Source organism: Apiospora marii (assembly GCF_038362585.1).
Source record: "Apiospora marii strain CBS 49790 chromosome Unknown utg000004l_segment0_segment0, whole genome shotgun sequence".
NCBI classification, from domain to species: Eukaryota; Fungi; Ascomycota; class Sordariomycetes; order Amphisphaeriales; family Apiosporaceae; genus Apiospora; species Apiospora marii.
In genome coordinates this window covers 3230754-3256817 of record NW_027117375.1, presented here as the reverse complement: position 1 = coordinate 3256817, position 26064 = coordinate 3230754, and the positions used below count along the sequence as shown (strand labels likewise).

General features: G+C 52.9%; 7 protein-coding genes across 7 annotated transcripts; 4 read left to right on the top strand and 3 right to left on the bottom strand.

The window, feature by feature from the left end:
• Nucleotides 1-1397: 1397 nt before the first annotated feature.
• PG985_006968 (uncharacterized protein) lies at nt 1398-3631 on the top strand (the record flags this gene model as incomplete). The annotated part of the gene is made up of 2 exons (XM_066826737.1): nt 1398-3306; nt 3363-3631. 2 exons carry the CDS (start codon nt 1398-1400, stop codon nt 3629-3631), a joined length of 2178 nt encoding a protein of 725 aa, XP_066686344.1.
• A 1578-nt stretch (nt 3632-5209) lies between these two features.
• Nucleotides 5210-8392, bottom strand: PG985_006967 (uncharacterized protein; the record flags this gene model as incomplete). Its single annotated transcript, XM_066826736.1, has 3 exons — nt 5210-7475; nt 7529-7977; nt 8045-8392. 3 exons carry the CDS (start codon nt 8390-8392, stop codon nt 5210-5212), a joined length of 3063 nt encoding a protein of 1020 aa, XP_066686343.1.
• A 1194-nt stretch (nt 8393-9586) lies between these two features.
• Nucleotides 9587-10310, top strand: PG985_006966 (uncharacterized protein; the record flags this gene model as incomplete). The annotated part of the gene is made up of 2 exons (XM_066826735.1): nt 9587-9652; nt 9708-10310. The coding sequence occupies 2 exons, from the start codon at nt 9587-9589 to the stop codon at nt 10308-10310; spliced, it is 669 nt and encodes a 222-aa protein (XP_066686342.1).
• Nucleotides 10311-11104: 794 nt separating this feature from the next.
• Nucleotides 11105-11919, top strand: PG985_006965 (uncharacterized protein; the record flags this gene model as incomplete). Its single annotated transcript, XM_066826734.1, has 3 exons — nt 11105-11201; nt 11283-11517; nt 11583-11919. The coding sequence occupies 3 exons, from the start codon at nt 11105-11107 to the stop codon at nt 11917-11919; spliced, it is 669 nt and encodes a 222-aa protein (XP_066686341.1).
• A 3954-nt stretch (nt 11920-15873) lies between these two features.
• Nucleotides 15874-16451, top strand: PG985_006964 (uncharacterized protein; the record flags this gene model as incomplete). The annotated part of the gene is made up of 3 exons (XM_066826733.1): nt 15874-15931; nt 16009-16325; nt 16389-16451. 3 exons carry the CDS (start codon nt 15874-15876, stop codon nt 16449-16451), a joined length of 438 nt encoding a protein of 145 aa, XP_066686340.1.
• A 2965-nt stretch (nt 16452-19416) lies between these two features.
• On the bottom strand, nt 19417-20139 carry PG985_006963 (uncharacterized protein; the record flags this gene model as incomplete). Its single annotated transcript, XM_066826732.1, has 3 exons — nt 19417-19491; nt 19558-19681; nt 19973-20139. The coding sequence occupies 3 exons, from the start codon at nt 20137-20139 to the stop codon at nt 19417-19419; spliced, it is 366 nt and encodes a 121-aa protein (XP_066686339.1).
• A 1269-nt stretch (nt 20140-21408) lies between these two features.
• Nucleotides 21409-24765, bottom strand: PG985_006962 (Dbl homology domain-containing protein; the record flags this gene model as incomplete). Its single annotated transcript, XM_066826731.1, has 7 exons — nt 21409-22379; nt 22437-22661; nt 22725-22959; nt 23015-23233; nt 23294-23494; nt 23604-23924; nt 23992-24765. 7 exons carry the CDS (start codon nt 24763-24765, stop codon nt 21409-21411), a joined length of 2946 nt encoding a protein of 981 aa, XP_066686338.1.
• Nucleotides 24766-26064: the final 1299 nt, after the last annotated feature.

Genomic DNA, 26064 nt, shown 5'->3' with positions numbered 1-26064 from the left:
TTTGACACGACCCCATTAACACCCTTTTGCACATACATAGTCAGATGTTTGTGGTTAGAACCCGACTACTATGTATGGATGCATGTAGGTTGGTTGGCAGTTGGCTATCTAAGAGGTAAGTATTAGTACTATGCTAGAAATTGAGTCACTGGCATATACCCACTACACTCCGTACCTACCTACATACCTAACCAGGCAGGTATCTACTCGTCTGGATTATCCTACACGCGCACACGCACACACATTGTCATTGACTTTGGATTTTTACCCTTTGATCCCGTCCCAGCTGTAGAGAGATACATCAATACCAAGAAACCGAAAAAAAAAAAGAAAAAAAAAAGGAAGAAATAACAGAAGTCGGCAAATCCATCAATTGATACTTACCCGCCTTTTCCCATGGTCGAGATCGGTGTTCCCTTGTACAAGCCCGCTTAGTTTCGATGGTCCGTCCCACCGAGACGACCAGCCCCTTCGCGCGTTCAGCTCCCCAGGTTGCCAGGTGCTTGGTGCCAGGGCGCAACACCGACCAATACACAAACGAAGAGGCAGTCAGTCAGTCTCCATTTCTGCGGCAGGCTAGCAGGCCAATTCTACGGTGTGGTCAGTCAGCGCAACCTGCCAAGGGTACTTGGGAAGTACACGCCAGGCCCCTCTGGGTATGTACAGCCCGCGAGGCACCTAGCTCTTCTCCCCATCATTGGGAATGACTTACGGCTGGTACCCTAATCACTCTGAAAGCAGGCGATCGACCCGCTAGAGCCTCCCCCCCCCCAGGAGACTTGCATACCACCTGCACCTTCCCCCGTTACTGACTTGAAGTCTATTTTCCGATTCAACTCTCTTGTTGTTTTAAGGATTGCCTGTTTGGCCGACTTCTCCAGACGCCGGCGACGTCAAGATACCCTCTATTATATTGCACCAAGCGTAAATAGCTTTGGTCTTGTTCTGCGGGCCTTTGTCTTAATCACTTTTCCTGCCCCATATGCGCTGCTTTCCAACATTTGCATCAGATATCAGACTTATTTTGAGATACCCTCCACAGCTTTTGCCCGTGTCGCAGTCTTCGTCACAAGTCGCTTGTCAAACCCGAAACGCCGAACTCGATTCCCTGACCGATCTTGGCCTCAACCACGTCCCTTTGCTCCCCTCTGGCCAGTCCGTTGTCAGAACAGTCACTACTTTGGTCGCCAGCACACAAAGAACCGTATTACTTGCTGGGCGGCTGGTGATCTGGGACGTCAACAGAACGGGCCGATTTGTTCGAATAGGGAAGCCGACCGATCTCATTTGCGACTGGATCTTGAATACAAACCAGAAACCATATGGGAGTTGGCTATTGGAGTTGAACAATTCTGCGTAACGATCTCGCGGTCGGCAACGGTCTCAAAACTTGTGCAATGGCTGCCGTGACCTCCAGCCCACCCCCGCTGAACCCGCCATCTCCGACCCGGTCTTCACAACGGAAGCCCATGGGAGCTCTAGATAACTCGCCCGAGCGCTACAGATGGAGCGGGACTGAGGAGAGTGACTCCAAGCCCTCGCCGCTGGCGATACCGGAGGCCCCCAAGATGCGAGCTGCGCCGGTCTCTCCGGTTCGCCTCAGCTTCCACCACGAGAACTGGGCCCAGCCTTCAAATGTCAGTATCGAAGGACCGCAGATACAGTCTCCAACAACAGAACGTCAGGGCGAGGAAAGACTGGCCGATTTAAGTGCAAATGGCGCCGGCAACGAGGAACCCTTGGGCTCTGACAAGCCACTCCAAGGAGGGACAATAGAGTCTGGTGAAGCCAATGGAAGTGCAGGTGACAACTCGGCCAATCGTGACGGTGTTCGCCGTAGTCGTGACACAGATGCATCGTCCAGTACGCAACAAATGGCATCGACTGAGTCTTCTGTTGCGACGAATGCAAGCTCTGTGTCGCAAGATGCAGGCGACAGTCAACTTCTCTCGGAGGGTACTTCGCCGGAGGATTCGGTCGTCGACGATGGCGCTTCCATTAAGCAACCCGTCCCTCAGTTGCAATACCACCATCAGCAGTCCATGGCTTCTCCTCGAGTCGCCGGCGCACTTCTAGACGCCGACGCCAGACCACAGTCGACCGTCAACCTTAACGAACAGGGGATGGCTATAAATCGACATCTGACTCCGACTTCGGCTGCCTTCCAGAGGAGTTCGATGGCACGGCCACAGTCGACGTACTCGGTTTATTCGGAAATGAGCCCAAGAGGGCGGTCGCCTGGCTTGATCCGCAAATCACCTGATGGCCGCCCAACCTCGTATGCAGAATTACTGAACGTTCCGTATCCCCAGCCGGCTCCAGCGCCGATCACGATCGACAATTCGCAGCTTCGAACTAATGTGGGGAGTAATGCCTCGTTGCTGAGCACGCAAAAGACGCTCGAAATGTACAGGCAAAACGTGAAAAAGACGAACGACCCTTCAATCCAATACTCGTTTGCCATTTTCCTCGTGGCCTCGGCCCAAGAACAAGGTATTTCGTTTGGGGAACCTCCGAAGCGCAAAGTTTCCAAGGGCGACGGAGCCCCGTCAAGCGAAGAAGGACAACCTTCTCCTGCAGAGTTAGTGCGCGAGGCCAAAAGTATCCTCACACGGTTGGCCAATGGCGGGTACCCTTTTGCGCAATATTACCTCGCCGATGGCTATGCTTCGGGCCTTTTCAACAAGGGCAAAGAAGATTACAACGCTGCATTTCCCCTCTTCATTCTCGCCGCGAAACACGGTCACGCCGAATCTGCTTACCGCGCCGGTTTATGTTACGAATTTGGCTGGGGCTGTCGGAAAGATCCTGCAAAGGCTATCCAGTACCTACGGACAGCAGCGTCGAAGACCCATCCGGGAGCCATGACTCGACTGGGCAAAGCCTGTCTCGCCGGCGACTTTGGCGAGACTCGATATCGCGAGGGCATCAAGTGGCTGAAGCGGGCTACTGAATCCTCCGACACCATCTACAACGCAGCTCCCTACCAGCTTGGTACACTGTACGAGACGGGCTACGGCGAAGACATCTTTAAGGACGAGAGTTATGCCGCGGAACTCTTTACCCAAGCCGCAGAACTTGGCCACGCTGAGGCGAGCTTCCGCATGGGTGACGCTTATGAACATGGCAAGCTGAACTGCCCGCGGGATCCTGCCCTCAGTGTCCATTTCTACACTGGCGCAGCCGAGGGCGGCCATGCTGGAGCCATGATGGGACTGTGCGCGTGGTATCTGGTTGGAGCTGAGCCAATTCTCGAAAAGGACGAGGAAGAAGCCTACGAGTGGGCACGGAGATCCGCAGAAACGGGTGAGTTGCTTAACCCCAATGACAGCCATGCGGCAATGCTAACCGAAACACCACAGGCTTCGTCAAAGCTCAATACACCGTTGGTTACTTCACCGAGATGGGTATTGGGTGCCGCCGTGATATTCTCGAAGCCAATGTCTGGTACGTCAAGGCGGCAGATGCCGGCGACGAGCGTGCCACACTACGCCTGGCTGCCATCCGTGCCGCTGTCAGTGGCGGCGGCACCCCTATGGAAGTTGCGCCGCCCAAGAGTGCCAAGATGCGCAAGAACCCTCCAAAGGAGGGCAAAGATGGCAAGGATGATAAGGACTGTGTGGTTATGTAACTGTGGCAGCGCTACCTATCACCTGGGAGCCTGATGCCATCTTGGCCGAGCGTTCCCAGCAAGCCTCGGCACCGCCAACGTACGGCTCCATTTTGGATATATCCCACGCTACAGTACGTCAATCGTCACCATGTACTGAGCTGCAATCATTGCGGGTTGGACTGGGCATTCCATCACCCGGGACGAGATTGGATGGGTTCGCACATATCAAATCAATACTTCAGGACAAGGAACCCGACAATTTCTGCCAATGCACACACGTTTCCTTCGGGTTAGGTACAGGATACGGAGAGGCGGCTCCTGTTTTGTTTTGTTTTTCTGTTTGCTTCACGGATGTTCCCCAGACTCAGAAGGACATTGCATTTGCATTGTGTTCACGACTTGTTGCGGTGGGAGGGGAAAAGCATATTGGCCTGTTCGGATTCATAAGGCCCCTTAATGTTTGATGGTCGTGTCACAACCGGCGTTTTTTCTCTGCTTTTCCTTCTCCTCTCCTTTGTCTACATTTCCCCGTTTACATCTTGTGGATATGACGACGTGTGGCAGGCAGGCTTGCATGAGGGCGAGACGACTGGAAACGCTGCTCCTCTCGTTTTCGATGATGATGTTGTTGTTTGTGTGTTGAGCGTGCGTGCAGTGGGGCGCGGAGAGAGAATTTGAGAGATAATGAGAGCAAGCAGGCGAGCGAGCGAGCCACGATACCTAGTCATCCCCCCTTGTTCGTTGTTGGATTCGAAAACTGTACAATACTCAACCGACAATCTGAATAATGCCAATTATACCAGACCCCCTTCGACATGCACCATGTACGTGTGACCGATTGCTGTGGTAATAACAATATACATCCCATCTATCCATCCACCCGCCTATTGTCGCCTCGGCGTGAAAATGAGCCCATGAGGAAGGCTCAATCTTGCACACGAATGGTACGCTCAACCTTGACCCAATAGTTTGCCTACTGTGGCTCGATTCCTACGGTTAATGTGCCAGCATTACTTTTGTATCTCGTATTCAGCACGCTTGGTTTTGATGAGGCCCTGGATGATAGCAAGTTTGGTTAGGTATGGGTCTACGAATCTAAAATTTGCTCCCTTTATAGCGGTCGGGTACAGAAGATGCTGCTTGCTCTCCCTTTACCATCGCTCATGAATGGCCTATGTAATAAATGTTGTTTTCACCGAGTCATTTATAACAGCGAGCGCGCGCGCGTGTGTGTACGTGGTAAGAACAAAGTTCAACATGAATCGGCAAGAGGTCTTTAGTAAATATGCAAGGTATATACTAGTTCCATACACGCTACGCCATGCAATGAGAAGAAGAGAAGAAAACAGGGAACCTTCCCTCCAAGCAGGCCCTCACACAGGAGTCATTAATAACGTCAAATTCCCAAAAACGCCCCATGATTTCTCGTAGACGGCGTGACAAAAGCAAGAGCAAAATCAGATTCCCCAAGCAACCCCCGTCCATCACTGTCCAGTCACCAACTCCGGGACTTGGATGCTCAGGAAACCAAGGCCATCCAACCCCCTCCCTGCCATTCTTTTTATTCTCCTGTTTGTTTTCTTCGTAAAGCAGTGCTTAAGCAGTAGAGGTCTTCTTCCTCTCTTCGATGTCCTCTCCGATCTCATGTGGTCTCTTGGGATCGACTACAGCCGTGAATCTCTCATCGCCCCAGCGTGCGCCGATGGTGACCCAGACATGCTTGCTTGGACCGCTATGGACTGTTTCGCGGCAGCCAGTCCATTTGAGGCGCCTGTCACGGGTCATGTTGCTGTTGCCCATGCCCCCATTGACAACCCACTCCTTGACTACATTCTTGATGAAGTCGACCTTGCGCCGGAAATCGTTGGACGACGGAATTCCTTGTAGCATGGGGTTGATCTCCGGCCGCTTACGCGTGGTATTGCGTGTTGGGCGGATCGCGGGCTTGGCAGCAAAGTTGAGCAGAGTCTGAAGCGGGTAGCTGAGCACCGCACGCTCGTCGAGGGCGGTCTCGTCCAGCTCTCCCGTGGACATGAGCTTCGTGGCGGCTTCCTGTGGCAGATGCCAGAAATGACACCATGTGCCAGTGGCATCGAGCACGATCTTGGTGTGGTCGGGGAAGTTGAACTGCAGGTGGCCGTCGGCAAAGACCCAGCAGCCCACGTCGCCGATGCGCTGATAAAACGTCACGACGTTGCTTGGAGGTAGTGCTGGGTCGGTGTTCATGGGGATCTGGACGTGGCCTGTCTCGTCCGTCGCCTCTTGGTCCCGACCGTATGCCATCATGTAGTTGGCAAACTTCTTCCACAGAATCAGGTGCTCCCGCTTTCTATGATCGTAAATGTCCTTCCCCACGGGTATCTTACCCGGCGTTCCGTCCGGATTCAGTCCAATCTTGAACTGGGTGGGATGGACAGAAACCGTCGACAACCCGGTTGCGCCGTTGTTCTCAAAGAACTGAATGGGCTGAGACATTGGTACAATTTGGTGCCGGTCCGAGTAGCTGGCGTCGTGGCGTCGCTGGCAGTGCCGCTCCGCCTCGTGAACCAAAATGCAGGAAGGAGGAAGCATCACTGGCTTGCTACCCTTGCCGCTGCCTGGCACGCTCTTGAGAACGCAGCCAACGCTACCGTCGTTGAGTATATAGCCCAGCCCAAATTTGTTCGAGTAGTCCACCCATTTAACCACTATGTGTGGCGGTGAAGGTGTTGTTGCCTTGCCGACAATAGCCATCGACCTCGAGTTCAAGGCTCGTTCTAACTCGGCCTGAAGACGCCGCAAGCGCTCAAGCACAACATCTGGTTGGGTTTCTGGGACAGGCTGCTGGCGTTCCGAAGAGCTGAAGAGCGTTCCCATCTGACTGTCACCTTGCGCAACCGGACCTGCAGCTGCTTTCGGAGCAGGCTTGGGTGCAGCCGCCGGCGCAGGTGCGGGAGCAGGCGCATTGGCTGCAAGAATGTCTTTCTCCTCTACCTTGATCAAGTAAGATCTCTTGCCTTCGGTCGGTTGAAGCTGGGCAGCTGGTCGTTGGGTTCGAATGGGGAGCGAAATTCGCTCTGCTGGCGGCTCGGCCGGTTGTGACAGGATATTATCCTCAGTATTGCTCCGGGGTAGCTCACGCCGGGTGCGAGATCGTACTGTGCCAGTCGCCGTTGGCGCAATTGCCATTTCGGCTGCCGTACGAGATCGCACCACTCCAGTCGGTTTTGTCGGTCGGCCCTGGGCTCGTTGCTGAGCTGCAAAGCTTTGCGGTGGTGCCCTGAGTAATCCTGTCGGGCCTGATTGCGTAGACATGGTCGAGTCTTCGACTGATCTGCCGCTGAGTTGCGGAGGCGGTTGAATCTGGGGCTGCATGAGCTTCTGCTCTTTGCTAATTTCGTCATATGGTCTGTAGACAATGCCCTCAACAAGCGGAATGATCGGGGTAAGGCCGGCTTTCTCTTCCAGTGCGACCTCCTTCCAAGTGCTTGCATACACCTTCTGACTGTGGCACCATGGACCAACTTCGCAGGCCCGAGACATTTCCTTCAAATTGCGCAGATTACGGGATGCCATCTCACGCGTAAGCTCGACCGTGTAGAAATCGTCGCTGTCAGGCGGGTAGTCTCTGAATTTCGAGGTTATCTCATTCACCTTCGGCATATATCCCGAATAGAAGAAGTCATGCTTGACGATGCTGTCAGGGTCAGGTCGTTTGTCGGCATCCTGAAGCATATCCGCGACGATCTCCTTGGCCTCCTGACTGATGTACTTGTTGGTGCCTTCGGGGCTGGGCCACTCGTAGTCTCGATTTCTTGCTCGGCGGTAAATCTCATCTGTGGTTGACGACTGGAAAGGGGGCTTTGATGTGAGCATCGCAAACCTAGGCAGTCGGTCAGTAACATCTTCACCCAATTCTTGTCAGATTCGGCTCACATTATAATGCCTAAGCTCCAGATATCAACCATGTGGTCGTGGCCTTTCCGGCCCTTTTCCAAGATCTCGGGGGCGATGTAGTTGGGGGTACCACAAAGGGTGGTTCGGCGAATCGTCTGCATATCCTTGCCGGTGACCAGCAAAGCAGCAAGACCAAAGTCGCCAATTTTGGCGTTCATGTGTTTGTCGAGAAAGATGTTGCCCATTTTGAGATCTCGATGGATGATGCCTTTCGCGTGCATGTACTTGATTGCTCCAGCAATCTGGACCGAGTAGTAGCGCACCTCGGGCTCCGTCAACCCCTTTCGGCGTTTGACCATGTCCATGAGAGAGCCGTTCGGGCACAACTCCAGGACAAGATAGGTGCAGTTGTCGAACGAGAATGCTCGCAGAAACTGAACAATATTGATCTGGCGCATCTTGGAGTGGATCTGAAGCTCGGTTTGGAACTGGACGCGATCATCTGTGAGTACAACCAGCTCTGGGAATTTGGAAGGGAGTTGAGACGAGACAAACCTTCTGCTCCATCTTGGTCGGCATCTTGCTCTTGACGATCTTCAAGGCAAACCTCTTCTTGTGGCCAGGCATCTGTCCCTCGTAGCAAACAGCAAAGCCGCCTTTGCCGAGCATCTTGCCGACCTGGTATGTTGCGCCATCTTTGCGATCAGAGCTTGGCGGTTCATAGACCTGGGCCGGGGGCGGAGGAGGATGCTCCTTGTCTTTTTGAGCCGCCTTGGAAGCCAGGGCGGCTTTTACCTTGGCGGCGTCCACGGTGGCTCGGGGTTGTCCTTGGACGTTCACGTCCCGTGGGGACAAGGCGTCGTTATCAATGCCTTGTTTTGCTGCGAGAACTCTGTCCGCCATTTGACTGGACACAAGTTCGCCAGAAGGCAAGAGAGGGTATCAAGCAACAGGAAGGCCTACTGGGACCAGTAGGCTTCTGTTGGCGTTATCTGGCTGGAATCGATCTGCGAATAGATGGTACATATCAGCTTCGTATCCTCCCATGTTGTTGTGCTATATTGTGTTATGTTGTGTTGTGATCATCGATAGGGTCGTTTCGAGAAGAACTGAGGGGTTTGTTTTCCCTTTCTTTTCAGGAGTACCCTCGGAGGGAACGTTCGAGATGCAATCGATATGCTACTTCGAGCACTCCGTCGCGCGTCTCCGAGATGGTCGCGAACGGCATCATGCTGGCCAGAGGAGAGTGAGTTGATGGTAGTACGGGGGTTAACTTACAGAGGAACCAAAATGCAGCAGCATCAAGCGAAATAAACAACAGTCAAGCCAAGCACAGTTGCGACATGCGAGTCGTGGGCGGGAACAGAAAGGCAAAAAGTCAGAATTCAACCTTGTTGGAATATGAAATTCTTTGTAAGATGACACGCCGGGTACTGAGGAGACATTTGCTGGACCGAGTTTGGGGTGAATTCGCCAACTGTGGATGCTCTCACGTTTACTTTGCCAGGTAGGTTTAGCGGGTCGAAAAAGGCGATGCTGGCTGGCCCGGGGTTGACGAGGCAACCGTAGCCAATTGGGTTTGGTTTGTTTGAATGGTATGTACATGTAGGCACTAAGCACTTATGTTATGTAGGTGGTGAGTGGTAGGCTTATCCTCCAAAGCCCTCTGGCTCACTCTGGCAACCACCACCCACCAACCAGGGACGGCGACCGCTACCCACTACTCGCTAAGCTCGCTAAACAGCTCAGAGCTCAACTTGGTCCTATCTACTACTACATAGCTCCGAACCTCCGATTTTCCCATTCATCCCACTTCGATTGGGAGAACACCGGGACCCACCAAGACTCTTACTCCGAGCAGCACCCATTAATCAACGGCCTTGCCGGTGACGTCTTAACCTCTTCCACTTTGTCCAGAGCGATAGGTGGTCGTTGTTGCTCTTCGTGGTTTACTGCATATTTTTGAACGCTCCTGGTCGGAAGCTCCGGGCCATAGGGCTGAATTCTTCTCGACCTATTGCTGCGTATATGCCCTTGCATTCAGGCAACGATAATATCACCAGAACTCCTACGTCGCATGGAGTGGGAGGAGGCAGAATGGTAGCCCTTCCGCTGTTCAAGCTCGCCTCACTTGTCCTCCGGCACGTGTCCAAGTATGGCGCAGTAAGTGACTAACATCCACCGCGGCTTCCCGGTACGCACGTTGACTCCGGCACAGAACCGTATAAAACACCAGGCTCACGATCACCCGGGCTTTCGTCAATTTGCCGCCAAGTATGGCCAGGCCATTCACCAGCTAAACATGCGCATGTCGGTCGCCCTGCTACGAGATCCAGAGGCCATCGCGCGTGCCAAGGAGAAGGCCGAGGCGCCGACAGTCAAGACACAGGAGCAGATAAAAAAGGAGGAGGAGTTCAAGGCAAAGCACGGGTTCACGGCCAACCAGGCGCGGACAAACCGCCCGTCCAACATACTGAGCGTCTGGAAGCGCAAGTTCCGGCCACTGCCCGAGGCCAAGGCTGTTGACCTGTTCGCCGATGTCATTGGAGACACCTTTATTCTGGGTGTGGCCATAGCCCTGATTATCTACGAATGGTGGAGATCATCTCAGAAGCCAGACCACAATGCCGAGAGGATAAGAGAGCTGAACGACAAGCTCACCGAATTGGAAGACGAACGCCAAAAGGAGAAGATGCGTCAGGAGAGCCGCATCCTGACGCTAGAACAGGCCTTAAGGGGGTTTAAGGACCCCAAGACCAAGCAGCCACTTTTACCACCGGCGCCTACTGCAACGCCCACAACGTCACCGCCGGCGTCGTAATGCAACTTACGACTAGCTCTGCCCTGCGATGGCTGGGTCTGCCGGGTGCGGAAAGCTGGGAGTGGTGAGTGTACCATGCTGACGTGCCGTGTGCTATATATTTTCCGAGTTCATGCTGTGTATACCTAGATAGATTTGTGTGAACTAAGCTCCACTCGAGCTGTGGTCTCTGCTATGGGTGATGTTGAAGACTCGTTACTGTATAAAGATGACTCTTGTACATACTTGCCTAGGGGTGGGCCACACCATCTCAGCTCCGACAAAGGACGGTGGGGAGAGATATTAGAATTGAAGGTACATCCTCTACTACATGCACCATTTGATAAGTGACTCGACTCCAGTGACAACTCACCTGTGCTGCATTGACTCGTGGTCATTGTACAGGCCTACGTACAAGGTTCCTAGAGGCACGAATGCCAACAGCACCTCGGAGTATCAAACGAGGAAGTCCCCTCGGTTGATTAAAGTGCGTGTAAATAGCTTGGGCAGGAAGGTGCGACCAATATTAGAGTTTCTTGCACATTACGCAGTCATGGGCGCACTTGCAGTCAACCGTATCAACGTATCAATGTAATACACTGATTGAATATTATTTGTAGTCGTGCGGAATGCCCGTATCGTATGCCGTTCTCGTTGGTCTCCCTTGCCCCTGGATCGAACACCCTTTCCGCGGCTGGAGATTATCGCCAAGACCCCATCTTATAACTCCGAGAGCTTCAGACAAGAATTAACATTGCCGCGCATCAATCTGAGAGGGATTCGGCGAAAGACCAGCAGCTCGGAGTTATTTAGCCATGGAAGCGCCCTTGTTTTGTACGTCCATCCGCAAACGGCCTGATTGGGCGCCACTGGTGCCGGCGCTTCTGCAAGGCAACACGCCTCGATGGAAAGGTACGGACGCCACTCCTGCACCATCTGGACGCGTAAAATCCCAGAGGACAAGCCACGTAATTAGACGCTGACTCCCAACAGAGAAACCATTACAGTCTCACGATGTGGCGATGCCGTTGGCTTCCACCGAAGGGCACCCCAATTCGGTCCTTCGGGCCATCCTACTGTGCCCGCATGATGTCGGCTTGGACGCAACTCACCAACGCATTGAGCGGCTCTACCATTTGGACGGGGGACAGCATGTGGCCATCGTGTTTCTCGTGAAGGAAAGTCGTTCCGGAAGCGCTTCGACCGCGCTTATGAACCTACAACTCGAGTGAGTACTCGTGTACTTGCAAACCTCATCAGGCGCGTAGACAGGGGCTGACGGGCGTGTGTAAGACTGATGAAGGGACTCGAGATGCCAATCATTCCCGTTTCGTCCATTGGCACGGTGCCCGCTACGCTATCAACCTTCCAACGGCAGTTGGCCACGGCTGGGGGTAGCAAGAAAACGCTGCCCGCCTCCTCTCGAAGTCTCCTGCCCTACTGTTCCTCTGATCCAGAGTGTCTCTCGGGACACACTGTCAATGTGCTGAGCGATCTCACCACGGGGATGAAAGACCTCTCGGAAAAGGCTACAGACACCCAAGGGAAGCACCAACTAACCGATTCCCTAGACGGGGCGGATGCCGAACGAGTCATCAAATTCTGGAATGATGAGTTTCCCGTGGACTAGACCTTCCTTTCTCCAATCGGCGGATGAATTAGAACGACGGGTCACCGCCATTACACTCAGAGAGCAGAGTTGCCAACCAAGGCGCTGCAACTGTAAGCGAAGGTATCCCTGATGAGGCGTTGCAGTAGGTGGCGGCATGATGCCCCTTAGACACAGGTGCAAGTAGACTGGCCGTAGCTTAGGTCCGTGGATGAATTGAAAATAACTATACACGGGTCTCGATTTGGTCACTTTAGATTATCCCGTCTACTATCGTTACCAAGAAGGTTGTGCATCATTCTTCATACATGAGGACAACAAAATCTGTCCTGGTAGATTGCTTATCCCAGCCGGGGAACCTACTGGAAGAGCCCTCTGGCTTGAAGGAACTTGGTGTCATTGCTGATGTTTGCGCGTCATGAGGTTTGCCACCCGCCTCACCCCTATCGCTCTCGCAACTGCCGATTCATCGTCAAAGGCCGGTGTGTTGGAGAAGTGCATAACTCTTACTCTACCGGTATCAATCCCTGTATATGTCATTATCCGGTGCAGCATGTTGCGCCTCTCGATAGTCACGGACGGCCGTAGCACCGCGCTATCGCAGCAGACGATTATTGCCAGACTTGTGTGGTTTGGTCTCCATACAGATGCGTGGTGGGATTCTGCGAGAGATTCGAGAAGGATGTGACCAAGCCTCCGGGTCTGCAGCGGAAGAGGTGCAGTAGTAGCATATGAGATGGCTTCCTTTCTATGGGTCATAACGGCCACTTACTATACTTAAGTAACCACAACTATATGTAGCCACCGCTGGCTATGCGAACAACTGCATAGGCCTTTCACTGCATGCTGCGCACCACCATCCATTCCTATCGGGAAACCTCTTGCAACTAACTTTGTACCCATCGGGCAATCTGGAAAGGCGATTGACTTGGCCAGGCTTGCTTACGTAGTGCTGGTTACACCGCCGATGCCATGCGTGGCCATTGGCACGAGCAGCTCGACCCAATCAACGTGGCCCTCCAACCGCCGATAAAAATAAACTACCTGCTAGGCATGTTTGCGCGGGGTTGACGGCACGCTGCATGGAGCTGCATGTGAGCTGCCGGATGCCCTTGGACTGAGCACGCACCATGCCCGTCGGGGTCAGGCGGGACAGCCATTCGCATTATGTATTGAATCTTGGCCGGCTTGGTGGTAGTTGGCGACCTTACATTCTCGACTGTCACGACTTCACAATATTCTCTTCGACGCTCGCAGCGAGCCGGCAACAGAAGACATCTACATGTTGTCGTTGTTTTGTTTCCTTTGTCGGGTCTATCTGTATTTCGCCCGCAAAAGCTAATGAATGGGGCAAAATCGACCAATCGACATGAAAATATGCTTAGAGAATCTAAGGTTATATATTCCGAGACCCAGACGGGCGGGCACGGTACGGCGGGCTGGCGCTCACCTTTAACTGTAAAACGTTAACGGCATCTGAAGTTGGTGGGCGGAAGAGATTGGGATAGAGCCAAGCTTCAATTTTGACATGTTTCATGCCCACAACCTTATGAGCGTAATCTAGATTGGGAGATTGGCTGTTTTCACGCCAGGAAGCCCATCCATCGCATGTTGCTGGAAGGATGACATTTACTACTACCACCCAGTCGTCCCATGGTGAGATGATGGTGATTTGGCCTGCTACTTCACGCGGATTGGGTGCGGGGGCCACGATGTCCCTGTCTCTAAACCTGATCTGTCTCAGCACCGCCGCTGCGAAACCTGCCCATGTCCGCACCCGATCCGACTGCAGTGGAAAAAGCCTGGCGAGCTGTCGCAGCCCAAAAAGCACCAAGCCTTAGCCGTTACACCCGCTGGACGGCTCACGGAAATGCAGCCCCCACAAGAGAGCAGCATTGCGCACTCGACGCCACAGCAACAATCTCCAAGGCTCCAAATATATCCAAGTGCAGTCTTGAGGGCCGAGCGGCGGTCGGAGACGACGAGACGACTCAGAACACCACCATCACCACGTGCGACGGACGGATTGATTAATCGACTTTCCGGGTAGCGTCGTTCTATTTCAAGTTTGCTGATTCAATGGAGGAAATGATCAATCAATCGATCAATTGGCGAAAGTCGAGATGAATTCGTTCAATTGTCGGTCGAGCAACTTACACCGTCTAATAACCTTTTTTTTATGCATCTTCTTTTCTTCTGACCTGACAAGGACTGCGTGCCTGATGTGGTAGCAGAGGCGGAGGAGGAACCTCCACCCCCCGCACCCATGCAGCCGTGAAAAGATGCTTCACACAAACCTAGGTAGAACAAACCGAGACTAGGCCCTGGACCCCTGCCACCTGCCTCCGGTGTGTGTGTGTGTGCCAGGGCAGTCCCCTGTTAGATCAGTGCATGAGACGAAGCGGCTCAAGCTCTCATTGGAGCAACGGCATCTTCTAACCGCCCAGCAAAGCCCAATCACAGCGAGTTAGCCCGTCCTCGAGCAAGCGGGCTTGGCCTGCTTTGCAGCATCGCTATACTAACGTGCTCTCGACTGTATTACTTGCAGCTTGGCTCACACGCAAATGGCTGCAAGATGCTGGGTAACCGCTGCGCTTTGCAACTAATCCCACGACCCCGTTCAACCCGTCCAATCGCACCCCCAAAGCACCCAAAAGGTCACAAAAGCCATGGTCAATAGTGCCCCCGATCTGCCAGTCTTGCCTGTCTGGACCCCGGCCCAACCAGCCCCAGCTTGCCAGCTTGCCAGCTTGCCAGCTTGCCCATCACGAGGTCTGCCAGTCTGCAGCAACCGCCGTGCTGCCCTCGGAAACACCATGCAGGCCTCAAGTGAAGGCCCGCACCCTCCCCTCTCTGGCCATCGTCCAAGATTCTACCCGCTCGTGCAGCGGCTCGTCATTGGCCCTGCCTCTGCTGGGCCTGCCTGAATGAAGGAACGACTGCTTGCTGCATGGTGTGTTTTTTTTTTTTTCCCTTTCCCATCGCCCCATCCCATCGGCCATCCGGATCCACCCCATGGCATGCTGGCTCTTAAACTCGCATGCCTCCATGCCTCCGCATGTCTGAAGATCTGCCCTCTCTTACACGGAAGGGCTCCTGTTGCTTCATAATACACCCCTTCTCCCCCGGCACCCCGTTTTGTCTGATCTCCAAACCCTTTCTTCAATGCAACTACGCAGAGCCGCAACCAACATCTCCTAGACAGGCGTTCGGCCCAGTACCCCTGTGGACTATCAATCCTTAGGCCGTTCTTGATCACCGGTTCCCAAACAACGCTTATCGAGGCCAACCTGCCCTTGCGTTACCAAGCCCATCTAGCCCTCCCCCAGACACGCGCTGCTGTGCCAGGCCCGTCGCGGAAGCAGAGAATGCCGCACGCATGCCCGCCGTCATAATAGATCGGATTAGTAGAACGTGGATCTCAAACTAGAAGGCTTCAGCCTCACGTCAGGAACATCTGATACCCACCCACAGCCCGGCTCGGTTGTGTCGTTTCTGACACGAGCCATCGCTCCACGGGAGCACTGCTCCCCAGCAGGAGCCCACCACCACCACCACCCTGGTCGGCCGTTGATATAGTCCACGGACGCCCCCCCCTCGCCAGTCGTGGTTTCTTCTTGGCCTTGCTCTTGCCCTTCACTTCTTCTTCTTCCTACTTGCCAGCGCTGTGCACTGTCGATAGCCTTCTTTCATATCGGCGATTTCTGTTCAACGCGACTGCAGGTCTGGCTACCTTGCAACTTTACTTTCTTTTCGAAACAGATTACTATTTCATATTACGACATTTGGTGGTTTAGTTTTGGGTTGTTGTTGAGTGGGAATATTCGAAAATCAAGACGACTTGCAACAGACGAGGCACTATTCGAATAGGGCAAGAAGGAAACAGAAAAAAAAAAAGAGAAACATCGACGTGGAAGAGCATACTACGAAAGTGAACCAGCGCTATAAATTTCGGGGTTTGGTATAATCGACATAATGGGAAGACTCATCAAGAACCACTGGGCGAGGCTCATTACGATCACGGCCGCATCTTGTAGGTGGACTCCTTCATATACCTCTTTTTTAAAAGGGGGTTCAATGGGAACGACAGGCTTACTAACATTGTCCCAGACCAAATCGTTGCCGCTTTCGAGTCGTTCTTCTGGCCTAAGATCTTTTGGGACTTCCTCACGAAGAGTCTTGATCCCGGTATCAAGCCCATACCGGTTTTGCAGATCATCAACTTGGTGTTGGGGTTCGTCATGTTGGCGTGGGAATGGCCTATCGGATTCCTGGCTGGATCATCCATCCACCGCAGTCTCGAAGCTCGCCTCGCCGCGATACCTCTTTTCGCCCTCTGTGCCCTCTTGATTTACCAAGGCACCAATGCCGGCATCTACTACCTTGTGGCCATGATTGTCTACTTCTGGGCCTACTCTGAAGGCGAGGTAAGCAAGATATACCGCCCAGCGAAGCCACAGTTCTCAGTCGCTAACCACACAATTGTGTAGATTATATGTGCAAAGCCCTGGACTCTACCTCAGCGCAACCGTGGCGCAGGCTCCAAGGCCTGATCGAACTACCTCAGGTCATGAAGCTCCTCTCGATATGGCACCTCGCTGCTGTTTCGACCGTCTCACGGCAAAACAGCAGGAACTGGCGACGTATTTACCGATCAAACCCCCAGGCCCGTATCTCATTCTGCTCATAGAGAATTGGATAGCAAATCATCATCCAACCACTTTTGTGTGCCGATTCTCCTTCTCTGTCGATTAGCGGGATCACCATTTTTCTACTGGCTCTTATCTGGCATTTACACCACGGCGTTATTTGATACGACTTTGCATCGCGAGTCCACATTACGGACTGCGTTATCACGGCCTCCAAAGAGGGGGCCCAGGAAGGGAGATGGGAAGACTTGCTCACGATTTCGATCGAGAGTCGCAGCATACGGAAAAGGGTCACTGATTCACGGTCAAGGCGGGATGGTTGAAATCAGCAGCAGTCGGGGATAACCTTGTCCTGGCCTGAAGGACTACGGTTCAAGAGGGGAGGGGAGGATCTGGAAAACGCTACCTACGAAATCAAAGAGGATATCGCGTACCTCTCTCAACCAGCCGCAGTCTGGGAGCCGGACGAGCCAAAATCCCGTGAAGATGCCTATCCACATACTCATGTCAGTCGCGCTTGTTTTCAGACTCGCCGCGATCTAATCCTCTGCACTGCGTGTAGCAGCCAGTCTAATCCAAAGCAAGTTAAGAACTACATATAATTTTATATATCTCCCAATTCAGATATGACCGCGAGTTAGTGCATCCGTCTGAATCGTCGTCCAGCGGCCGACGTTGTCATAAGAACCAACCGTGCCCTCTAAACTATGTCTGTCGTTCGCTTTCGCTCTCTTTTCCGGGGATGGCAAGTCCAATCGTTCACGGGGATCCCTCTCGATTCATGCTTATTTTAAGTTGGGATGGCATTATGGCCTTAACGGCCATGTGCTCCCGCCGTCCCATGCGCGACGAATGCCAATCTCCCAGATGCCAAGACTCTGGGAGATGGGATGGCCCAAGAGAAGACGTAATATTTCGCGAGTCGTCGACATGCCGTGACTTGCGATGCTGCTTGGAATGCCAACTTACGATTACAAGCTTACTGGCCCTCCTTCCCAAATGTCTCCATCTTAACGCCGATGCAAACAAAAGGCGAAACGTCTTGGGGAAGACGTGTAATCGAGCCACCCACCCTTCTTCGTCGAAAGACTTTTTTTTTCTTTCGCTCCTGGCTCGATGAAAAACATTGTCCGTGCTTTACGATCTCCATACCAATGTTATCTACTGCCTTGCTTGTCGGGTGGGAAATCAGCATGGATTCCGAAACACTGGCTGTGCGGCATCTCTGAATCAGCCAAGCCGAACTCCCGGTTCCGAAGGTGGGTTGGCCACTCCTTACTGCTGGGAACCTGGAGGAGCCCGCCAAGGAAAAGGGGACGAGTTACGTGTGTGTGTGTGTGTGTGTGTGTGGGTGGCCACGCAAAATATTTCGTCTCTATTCTTCAACTTTTTTTTTCTCTTCTCTATTCTGGGCGCGCGCGTGTGCGGTCGGACACATAACGGTGGTCTCATGTTGTTGCTCCTGTTGTTTTGTTTCTCTCGCTCTCTCTCTTCCCCGTTCTGCCCCCCCGCCACCCCTCTGTTAGCGACCAATGCGGTAAGAGGATTAAAGTACTGTACTGTAGCTAAAATCGTAATCTGGAGAAAGACGAACGGAAGGAAACAGTTCCAAGATCATCCCATCTGCTGCTGGGTGGGTATTCACTGACACACGCTGCCACTTCTCACCATCATCGTCATCCATCGCCAAGTCGCCCATCGCTCTTCCCTTCCCGTCTTTCCGGGTCGGGCTTGGGGATGATCCATCACATGACGGGACCCCTGTCGAGAGAATATCATACCTATTATAGTAGGAGAAAGGGAAGGGGCTCTGCCATGTCTCACCCAGAGTCGAGGCTCAGGGAGCCAAGCGATGTGGGATGATTACATCGCTCGACTCGACTCACTTGATGGGCTGATCAATGGTTATTTTGCTTGTCGTCGTCGATGACGGCGACGACGACTTACTCGTCAATCGTATTACATGGCAAGGGGGACCAGTGTACCAGTCAATAACAGCCGATTATACGCCAGCGTCTCGTACTACTATACCCTGCACTTGTACGGAGAAGACGACACAAAAGCTCATCTACCCATTGTGCCGTTCCCGCTTCTTGTATCCTCCTGTGGCTGTGCACCGGAGATTGACACGACACCTTTGAGCATGATGAAGTACGCATAGTGGAGGTTGGAACGGGTGGGCTAGCCAGTCCGCCCGGCCCATTGGGACGGAGCCGGAGGCGGCCGGCAGCTGGGCAGTCCGTCCCGCTCGAGGTTGGTATGGTACTAAATCATGAGTGGCTACTCTCGCCTACTTCTATCACTACTGCCACTACTGCTGTGTATAACCCTACCAATGTTGTGAGCAGGGAAATCTGAGTATTTGGTATGGTGCAGGACCACTCTGATATCCGTTGTCGAGAAGCCAACGGAGGACGAGGTCGTGTTGAACTTGCAATGGCTGACTTTCATGTCGTCTCGAGGAATGTTCTTGCACGTCGCTTCGTGCTGGTGCGTCACACTTGGTGACGAGCCAGCAGGCGTGTTACATACCAATATGATTGGCGGACCTGGTTAGACGTGGTTGATAGTCGAGCCGACCAACGATGCGTGATCAACGACGTCTACATTTCAGTTCACTTTCATGCCAACAGAAGCCAGGGAATTAGTTGTTCATATCGTGTCTCATTCAGAGCATTGCTCATTTCAACTATGACAGGTAGGCAGGCACTCTTTCCGCGAGTATGTCTCGAAATTTGTTGCGAGCTCCGAGTGCATCTGCAATACTACCTAGTCGCGCTACCAATTGTTGGTGCGCCAATATGCCTCCGCACAACCGAACTGTAACCGTCGCTCTTCTCAGACAACGACCAACACACCATTGTCGCATTTATCGGGTACCGGGCTGACCGTTGACGATGCTGCCCATCTGGGCGTCGTTCTTGGGGCCATCACGACCAGGGAACTATTGGGCATTGTTAGTTATTTCTGTATGGCAGCCAAGGAGGAACCATTTCTGGTTGTGGCTTACCTGAGAGACCTCCTGAGTGCCCTTCTGCAGAATGGTCTTAATGACCTCCTCGTCGTTGGAGGTGCCGAACTCGTTCTCCAGCGTTGCCTTGGAAGCACCGTCGAGCTGGCCCTGGGTGCCTTGCCTATTGAGGGAATCGAGGTTAGCCGCCGTTCTCGCAGCGAAAAGATTGGGCAATAATAAGCTAGGTAGAGGATGCAATCTCGCGCATATGGCAGCTATTGCTGGACCCCAACCCTGCAGCGTCATGGAGCGTTGGTGGCTTTGGGGGTGGGTTGGAAACCCAACAACGTGTGTCTTCGGTTGGCAGCACGAATAAATTGGGCTGCAGGTAACCTTTGGATGGCATTCTGATGGCGTCCAACTTGCCGGGGGGGGGGGAGAGAGAGAGAGGGGGGTAGTGCGAATAACTTACTTGTGTGTGACGAAGATCTTGAAGGTAGAGATGAAGTGAGCCATGGGAATTGAGGAGTCCTCCTTCCACTTCTTCATGGTCTCGACATCGTCAACGAAGACAATGAAGTCCTCGCCATCCTGGCTCTTGTAGTGGAACTTGGTCTGTACAGCTTCGCCCTTAACCATTTTGACGGTTGTTGAATGTGGTGGTTTCTAAAAAAGAAGAGTTGGTGATGATTGGGGTAGGGAGTAGTGGTTGTTGAGGGGTATCACAGGAGAGTTGTTTGTTTGGTTGGTATGATTGAGAAGTGAAGATGATGGGAAAGAAGGCCTCGCGGCAGATGGAATTTATTGGAGGGGTAGTGCAGAGAGGCCAGCTCAGCTTCCAAGTACCAAGCTCGCATTGAATACCTTCTTACGTACTTTGCTCCTAAGCGGCCCGGCATGTACTTGATTTCCTCCCAGTCCTGTCCTTTGGCTGTTTGCGGGATTGCGCGCATCAGTGCCTTATCCTACGTCATAGCTGGCCTGCGAGCTAATGACTGACACGCGACAAAAATGCTGCTTGCCCTGCCTCCCTGCGCACTGTCCACTGCGCTGTCTGGGCGCCCCTCTGGACTGCCAGACTGCCAGACTGCCAGAGAGCTTGAGAGCTACCCCGCCATCCGCTGGAATCGCCCTACGTCATTCTGGAGCTTAAAAATAGGTACACGGAGGCTGGACGGCTCCCAGCATCCATCGTACGGAATCTGATGGAACTGCCCCTCACTGTATCAATTAATTGAGATCAGGCCGGGTCGAGGCCAATGGGCACAATGTCTTCTTGGCCAGGAACTCGTAAACTAGTAGTCTTAGTACCTTACCAACACGCATAGTGCCTGTAGGACCCGGGACCAACACCGGACACGGAGACGGGTACCTGCGGTTGCGAGATCGCCGATTTAAACTGGATTGGGGGGTAGCTGCGAGAGGGGGGAGCTGGAGATCATGGCACGGTAACCAGGCACTTGTCACATCGAGACACACGAGACAGTCAACAGCTGTTGTTGGTGAACATGGTAAAGATCTTGGCACAAATGAATTGGCAGAGGATATACTCTTCTCCAAAGGACGGGAGTATCGTCATAGTCTATATACGAAGCTTCCAAGAAACAAAAAGAAACGAACAGCACGCTTGTCCAACATCATCCGTCAAGCCAACAGTGGCCGACTACCTACTACGTACCTACTCACTTAATGCTCGACCAACCAAAAACTCCATCATGAAAGTGCGTAGAAGCTGCCAGCAAGCACTAATATATGGGGGGATAATCATGTTAACGAGAGTACTCAAGGTAGTAAGACCGTCTCCAAAGCCTTTTCTCCTTCCGTATCTCCAACGAAAATTTGCGAATGAAGAAGAAAAAACACAAAGTAAAAAACAACAACTGGGGGGTATCATCGTTCATTAGAGGCTTAACGGAAAAAGCTCCGGAACCCGCCGGCCACCAGACTCCGGTTCAGCATGCCGACTTTCGTCCACTTGCTTGCTGACTTGAGAGTCGTTGCCGACTCGTGAGGGGATTGGGCCGTTGGTGGTTCCACGTGGTGGTTCACATTCTCTTTTCTCCGATCGGTTGAGACCGGCGACAGTGACTTGATCGACTGTGTATTGGTGCGACTCGGCCGCAGGCTGTTCGCCGGCGATACTGACAAAGGCGACGTCAATGCAGATAGCGTCGTCTCATCTTGCTGACGCTGCGATAGCGGTGGTGGCTCCAGTCGCGAAACGTCCGTTTTCCGAACCGTGCCTTGGGCAGAAGAAGCTTCGTCGGCCGCCGGGATGTTCGGGCTCGAGCTGCTCGCCCGTTCCGCCTCGTCGCAGATGACCGGGAGGCGGCCTTGCACATAATCAAAGTCGTCATCCAGGCTCAGCTCCGGTGTAGAAAAGACGCAGTCCAGGGTAGGCGAGCCGGCCGTGTTCCGTATATGTGCGCCGCCACTGCTCTCTCCGTTGGGGCCGTGGTCCGATGTTCTATCAGCCAGCTTCTCGCGAGCTTTGCTCATGCTCGAAGTGCTCGGTGTCCGTTTCAGGAACGTATTCGTAATGCTCGCGACACTGAGTTTCCGCTTCATGGCCGAGGCAGAACTGCGCACCAGGTATTCACTCTTCGACCGGTTTGTTATGCCGGGGAAGGGCAGAGCCGCTCGGCTCCAGACATCGGCAAGCAGAGCCTCTAGGCGCGCCCGTTCTCCGCGGCCTGGCGATAGAACGGGGATTCTCGAGTTCGTAGTCAGGAGAGACTGCGAACGATTGATCGGGGTCACCGATCCTGACCCGGATGGGTCTCTCAGTAAAGTGGTGTTTTTCAGTATAACCTGACATAAGGAAGATTTGGGTCCAACCGTCGTGGCCCGGTGGATTGAAAGACGTCGCGCCACAGTGCCTGTACACATCATGTCAGCCTTTGGTTCCCGAACCGCGTACACTTACTTTGACGTACCTGGCTTTCCAAATACAGTTCCAAGACTCTTGATATCCAAAGATAATGAGCTACATAAGGGCGCCTCGGGATGGTCATGTGGCTCGCTTGGGATCAACCCAGTTAAGCGGGTTCGCCATTCCATTTCCTCTTTAGGCGTACAGGCAGTCAAGATGATTTCGTAAAGCTGATGATCAATCTCGAAGACCAATTTCCAAGAGAAAGGGGCCGTGTGGCATTGCAGGCCTATCAAATGTGAGCAAATGAGTGTTCAGCCAACTAAGAAGGTGCAGATTTGGAATAATTTACCTCGGCCGTTATCTGCTTCTTCCAGTTTTATTGTGTTCAAGCCGATGCATGCTTGGATGGCGTATACTTGGTTTAGACCTTCGGCAGTCGCTAGGCACAGAGAGTCCCTGTATAACAAGCATATCATGTATTGCCCCTTGACGGCCTTCCTTGTCTGCCAGCAGACATGCAGAGCACCGCACAGCTGGATCTGTCCAAGCAAACGTACGTTGGACTTGATATTGGGATCGAAAGACTGCGTTTCATCAGCAAAAGGTGAACACCGGTCATGGCAAAAGCAAAGACCATACCTGGTCTGGGAAGATCAACCGATCTTGCAGCAACCACGTCTTCTCCACTGTTACTTTCACAGACGGATCGTCGGTGGCACGGTTGATCTCGGCCGTGGCCTCGCGTAATCGAACGAGGACATTTTCGATTTGGGCATGTGAATTTGGGCAGTCGTATACAGGCGTGAGCTTCAACAGCTCCGCAAAGAGTAGCGGATATCTGCAGATTCGTTGGATCGGCTTATTCAAGTTAGTGGTGAGGTAATGTGGGATGAAAGTAATTTTTATTTGCAACTGTACCTTGACCAGAAGATCGCCAATAGTGAGTGACTTTCTCGAGCGGTCCACGTGGTGGTTTGCAGACCCCAAGGAAGCTGCAAGCGCCTCCAACCCCTTTTGGTACGTCTCCCATTGTGGCATTGCGCGATGGGTTGATGCCACGTCCTTGATCATCATCTCATACTTGGCGCCATACTCTTCGTATACGAAGAAACGATACATCTAATAAGAATTCATCAGTTAGACTTTGACTCTAGTACGCGGTCGCAAGGTTCAACACGACTCGCAATCAAGGGGTGGAGGCCGGGAGGCTGGGGGGCTTGTAACTAACCCTGTCGCCAAACACCTGTGCAACGTCTGCAGCGACGGTGGGTTCAGCTACCATCCCGGGGACGTCTTGCAACCACGGTGTCCCGTTCTTAACCTCCGGAACCGAGTCAAGACTGTACCATCGCTGATGATTTGGCCTGGGTGGAGGTTTATGAGCCGGCTGGACTTGTTGCAGCTGGGTGTACTCGGAGTTAGGAACTACCCGGTGTAGCTCGCCAAGAATCTCCTCGTGTAACTCGACAATGTCTGTTAAATTCCGATTGATTGAAGAGCGGAGTCCCTGTTGCTGTGTTGGCAGAGAAGCAAGTATCGTAACGTAGACCTTTTTTGCAGTATCAGTATAGCGGTCCTAGGAAACGAGGGAGACCTGGACAGGACGGGCTTCCTACATTCATCAAAAACTTGATATCTCCTATGTAGCTCTCCTCCGTGCTGATGAGCTCCTCGATGACACGACGTCTCTGCAGCTGGCGCTCCATCACTGCAGGGTCGATCGACATAGGTCGTTCACACCGCGTACTCTCTTCCGAGAACCTCGCTCTCGAGTAGGAAGCCCTGCTGCTGTGCTCTGTCCTCGAACAACGAGACGACCTGACGGTGTTCCTTTTCGAACGCGTCATTGCGCTGCCCGCGAGACTTATGCTTGCACTTCTGACTCCTGTAACATAGCCGAATGACGAGTCCGATGAGGATTTCCTGTGCCGACGACTCGAGATGTTGTCATCTAAAGAAGGAGGAAACAGCTCCTGCGATGCGCTGCTACTGCCCCCCAATCTCCGAGTCCTGGGTCGGTGGGCTCGTCTCTGAATCGTCTTGATCCATTTGTGGAAGGGCTTGGCAGCTCGAGGTGGCTTTGTCTCCTCATATAGATACCAGTCATCACCGAAGTCGATTTCCGGGATATCGGTCTTCGAGGTCGGTAACTCGTCGTCTCCCTCGGCATGCAATGACAGCCCCAACTCTGCAATGTTGCCCAGGTCCTTCCAGGCTTCCGTGTTTCCAAGGGGAAAGGCGATGCTGCCGTCGGACAGGGTTGGATCCGTCCGGCTAGGTCTCAGAGACAGTTGGTCTGAGGCCGGCATGGCCCAGCTGCCGGTGTCTGTATTACTGGCGGAACAGCTGCGGAAGCGTGGGGGCTCACTGCTCAAAACAAGGGCGGCCATGGTGCCGAAGGAGCAAGGCGAGAAGACGGGGAAAACAACGCTGATTTATTGAATCAAAGAACCAAAAATTGAAGATGCCAAAAAGTGTTCCAAGAGCCAAAAAGGACCTCCAAGACAGCAACAACAGATACCGGCCACCATCTGGTCATGAATCAAAACATAATGACTGGTTGCAGGGAAAATATGCAGATGACAACGACAGGAGAAAGTCAAAGATGCAGCCCAATCGGCCTGCCCCTCGTAACATGCAACAGTGAAGTTGCGGGCCTGCAACATGATAGTATAAGAAAGAGCGTGTGTTGGGGAAGCTTTAGGTACATTCGGCCCTTGAATCGAGAAGGGCAGCGGACTGGAAGGAGAGAGACAAGAGAGACAGACAGCCGACAGAGGCCAGTGACGAGTCCCAGGCCGGGCAAAAATATGCAAGGAGCATGGAATGAGCCTGGGCCAAAGTTGACTTCTGTAGCTTCCTGCATATTCATTTTCGTTGAATGCGATGGAGATGGCGTCTTGTTTATGAGACTGTGACACAATCACGGTGTCCCATGGTGACACCAGAGAGAAGCTGCGTCATATCGACAGCGTCTGAGACCCAGGGACATTCCGATCGCGAAATAAGTCAATGAAGATCCCAGTGCCCACAATGCCGCTCGTTTCCCAGATTGGTTTATTTGCCAGTGGCTTGAGCTTCCCATCCAACGCAGCGTGTCAGAAACTATTATTATTATTATTAGTAGTAGTAGTAGTAGTGCGAGGAAGAAAGCATAACACAGCAATCATGACATGCGACGAAGTTGGTCGCTGGCAATGCTCTTGGCCGCTTCCTTCCGTCGCTGATTTCCTCAGGTCGCCCCTCTCCGGCCTCATTCTCACCGAGCGCCGGCTGCTGCTGTGCTGCCGAGGGAGGCTCGATTGTTGAGACGAGGCTTGGGATCCATTGCAAGAGTGCCAATAAGGTTGGAGTAGAAGCTTGGCACGTAATCATTTATTTGATTCCCTGCCCAGACAGTACGTTGGTGTAGCGAGTATGGAAGTGGGATAGGATTAAGAAGGTCTCGGTGTTTGACCAGCTGATACTGCTGTGCTCCTACATGTTATGCATGCAAGACATGGATCTGCCTTTGCTGATCAATCCTGTATCCCTGGCATCCAGCAGGCCATCGCGGTCATCTATTGCAGACATCAACCCGCTGGAAGACAGAAGAAAACTAAGACCTGTGTCGTGCATCTGACCTCTGGGATCCGGTAAAGGCTCGACGATATAACCATCTATTATGCCCCGTACTGGTCGAAGTTATT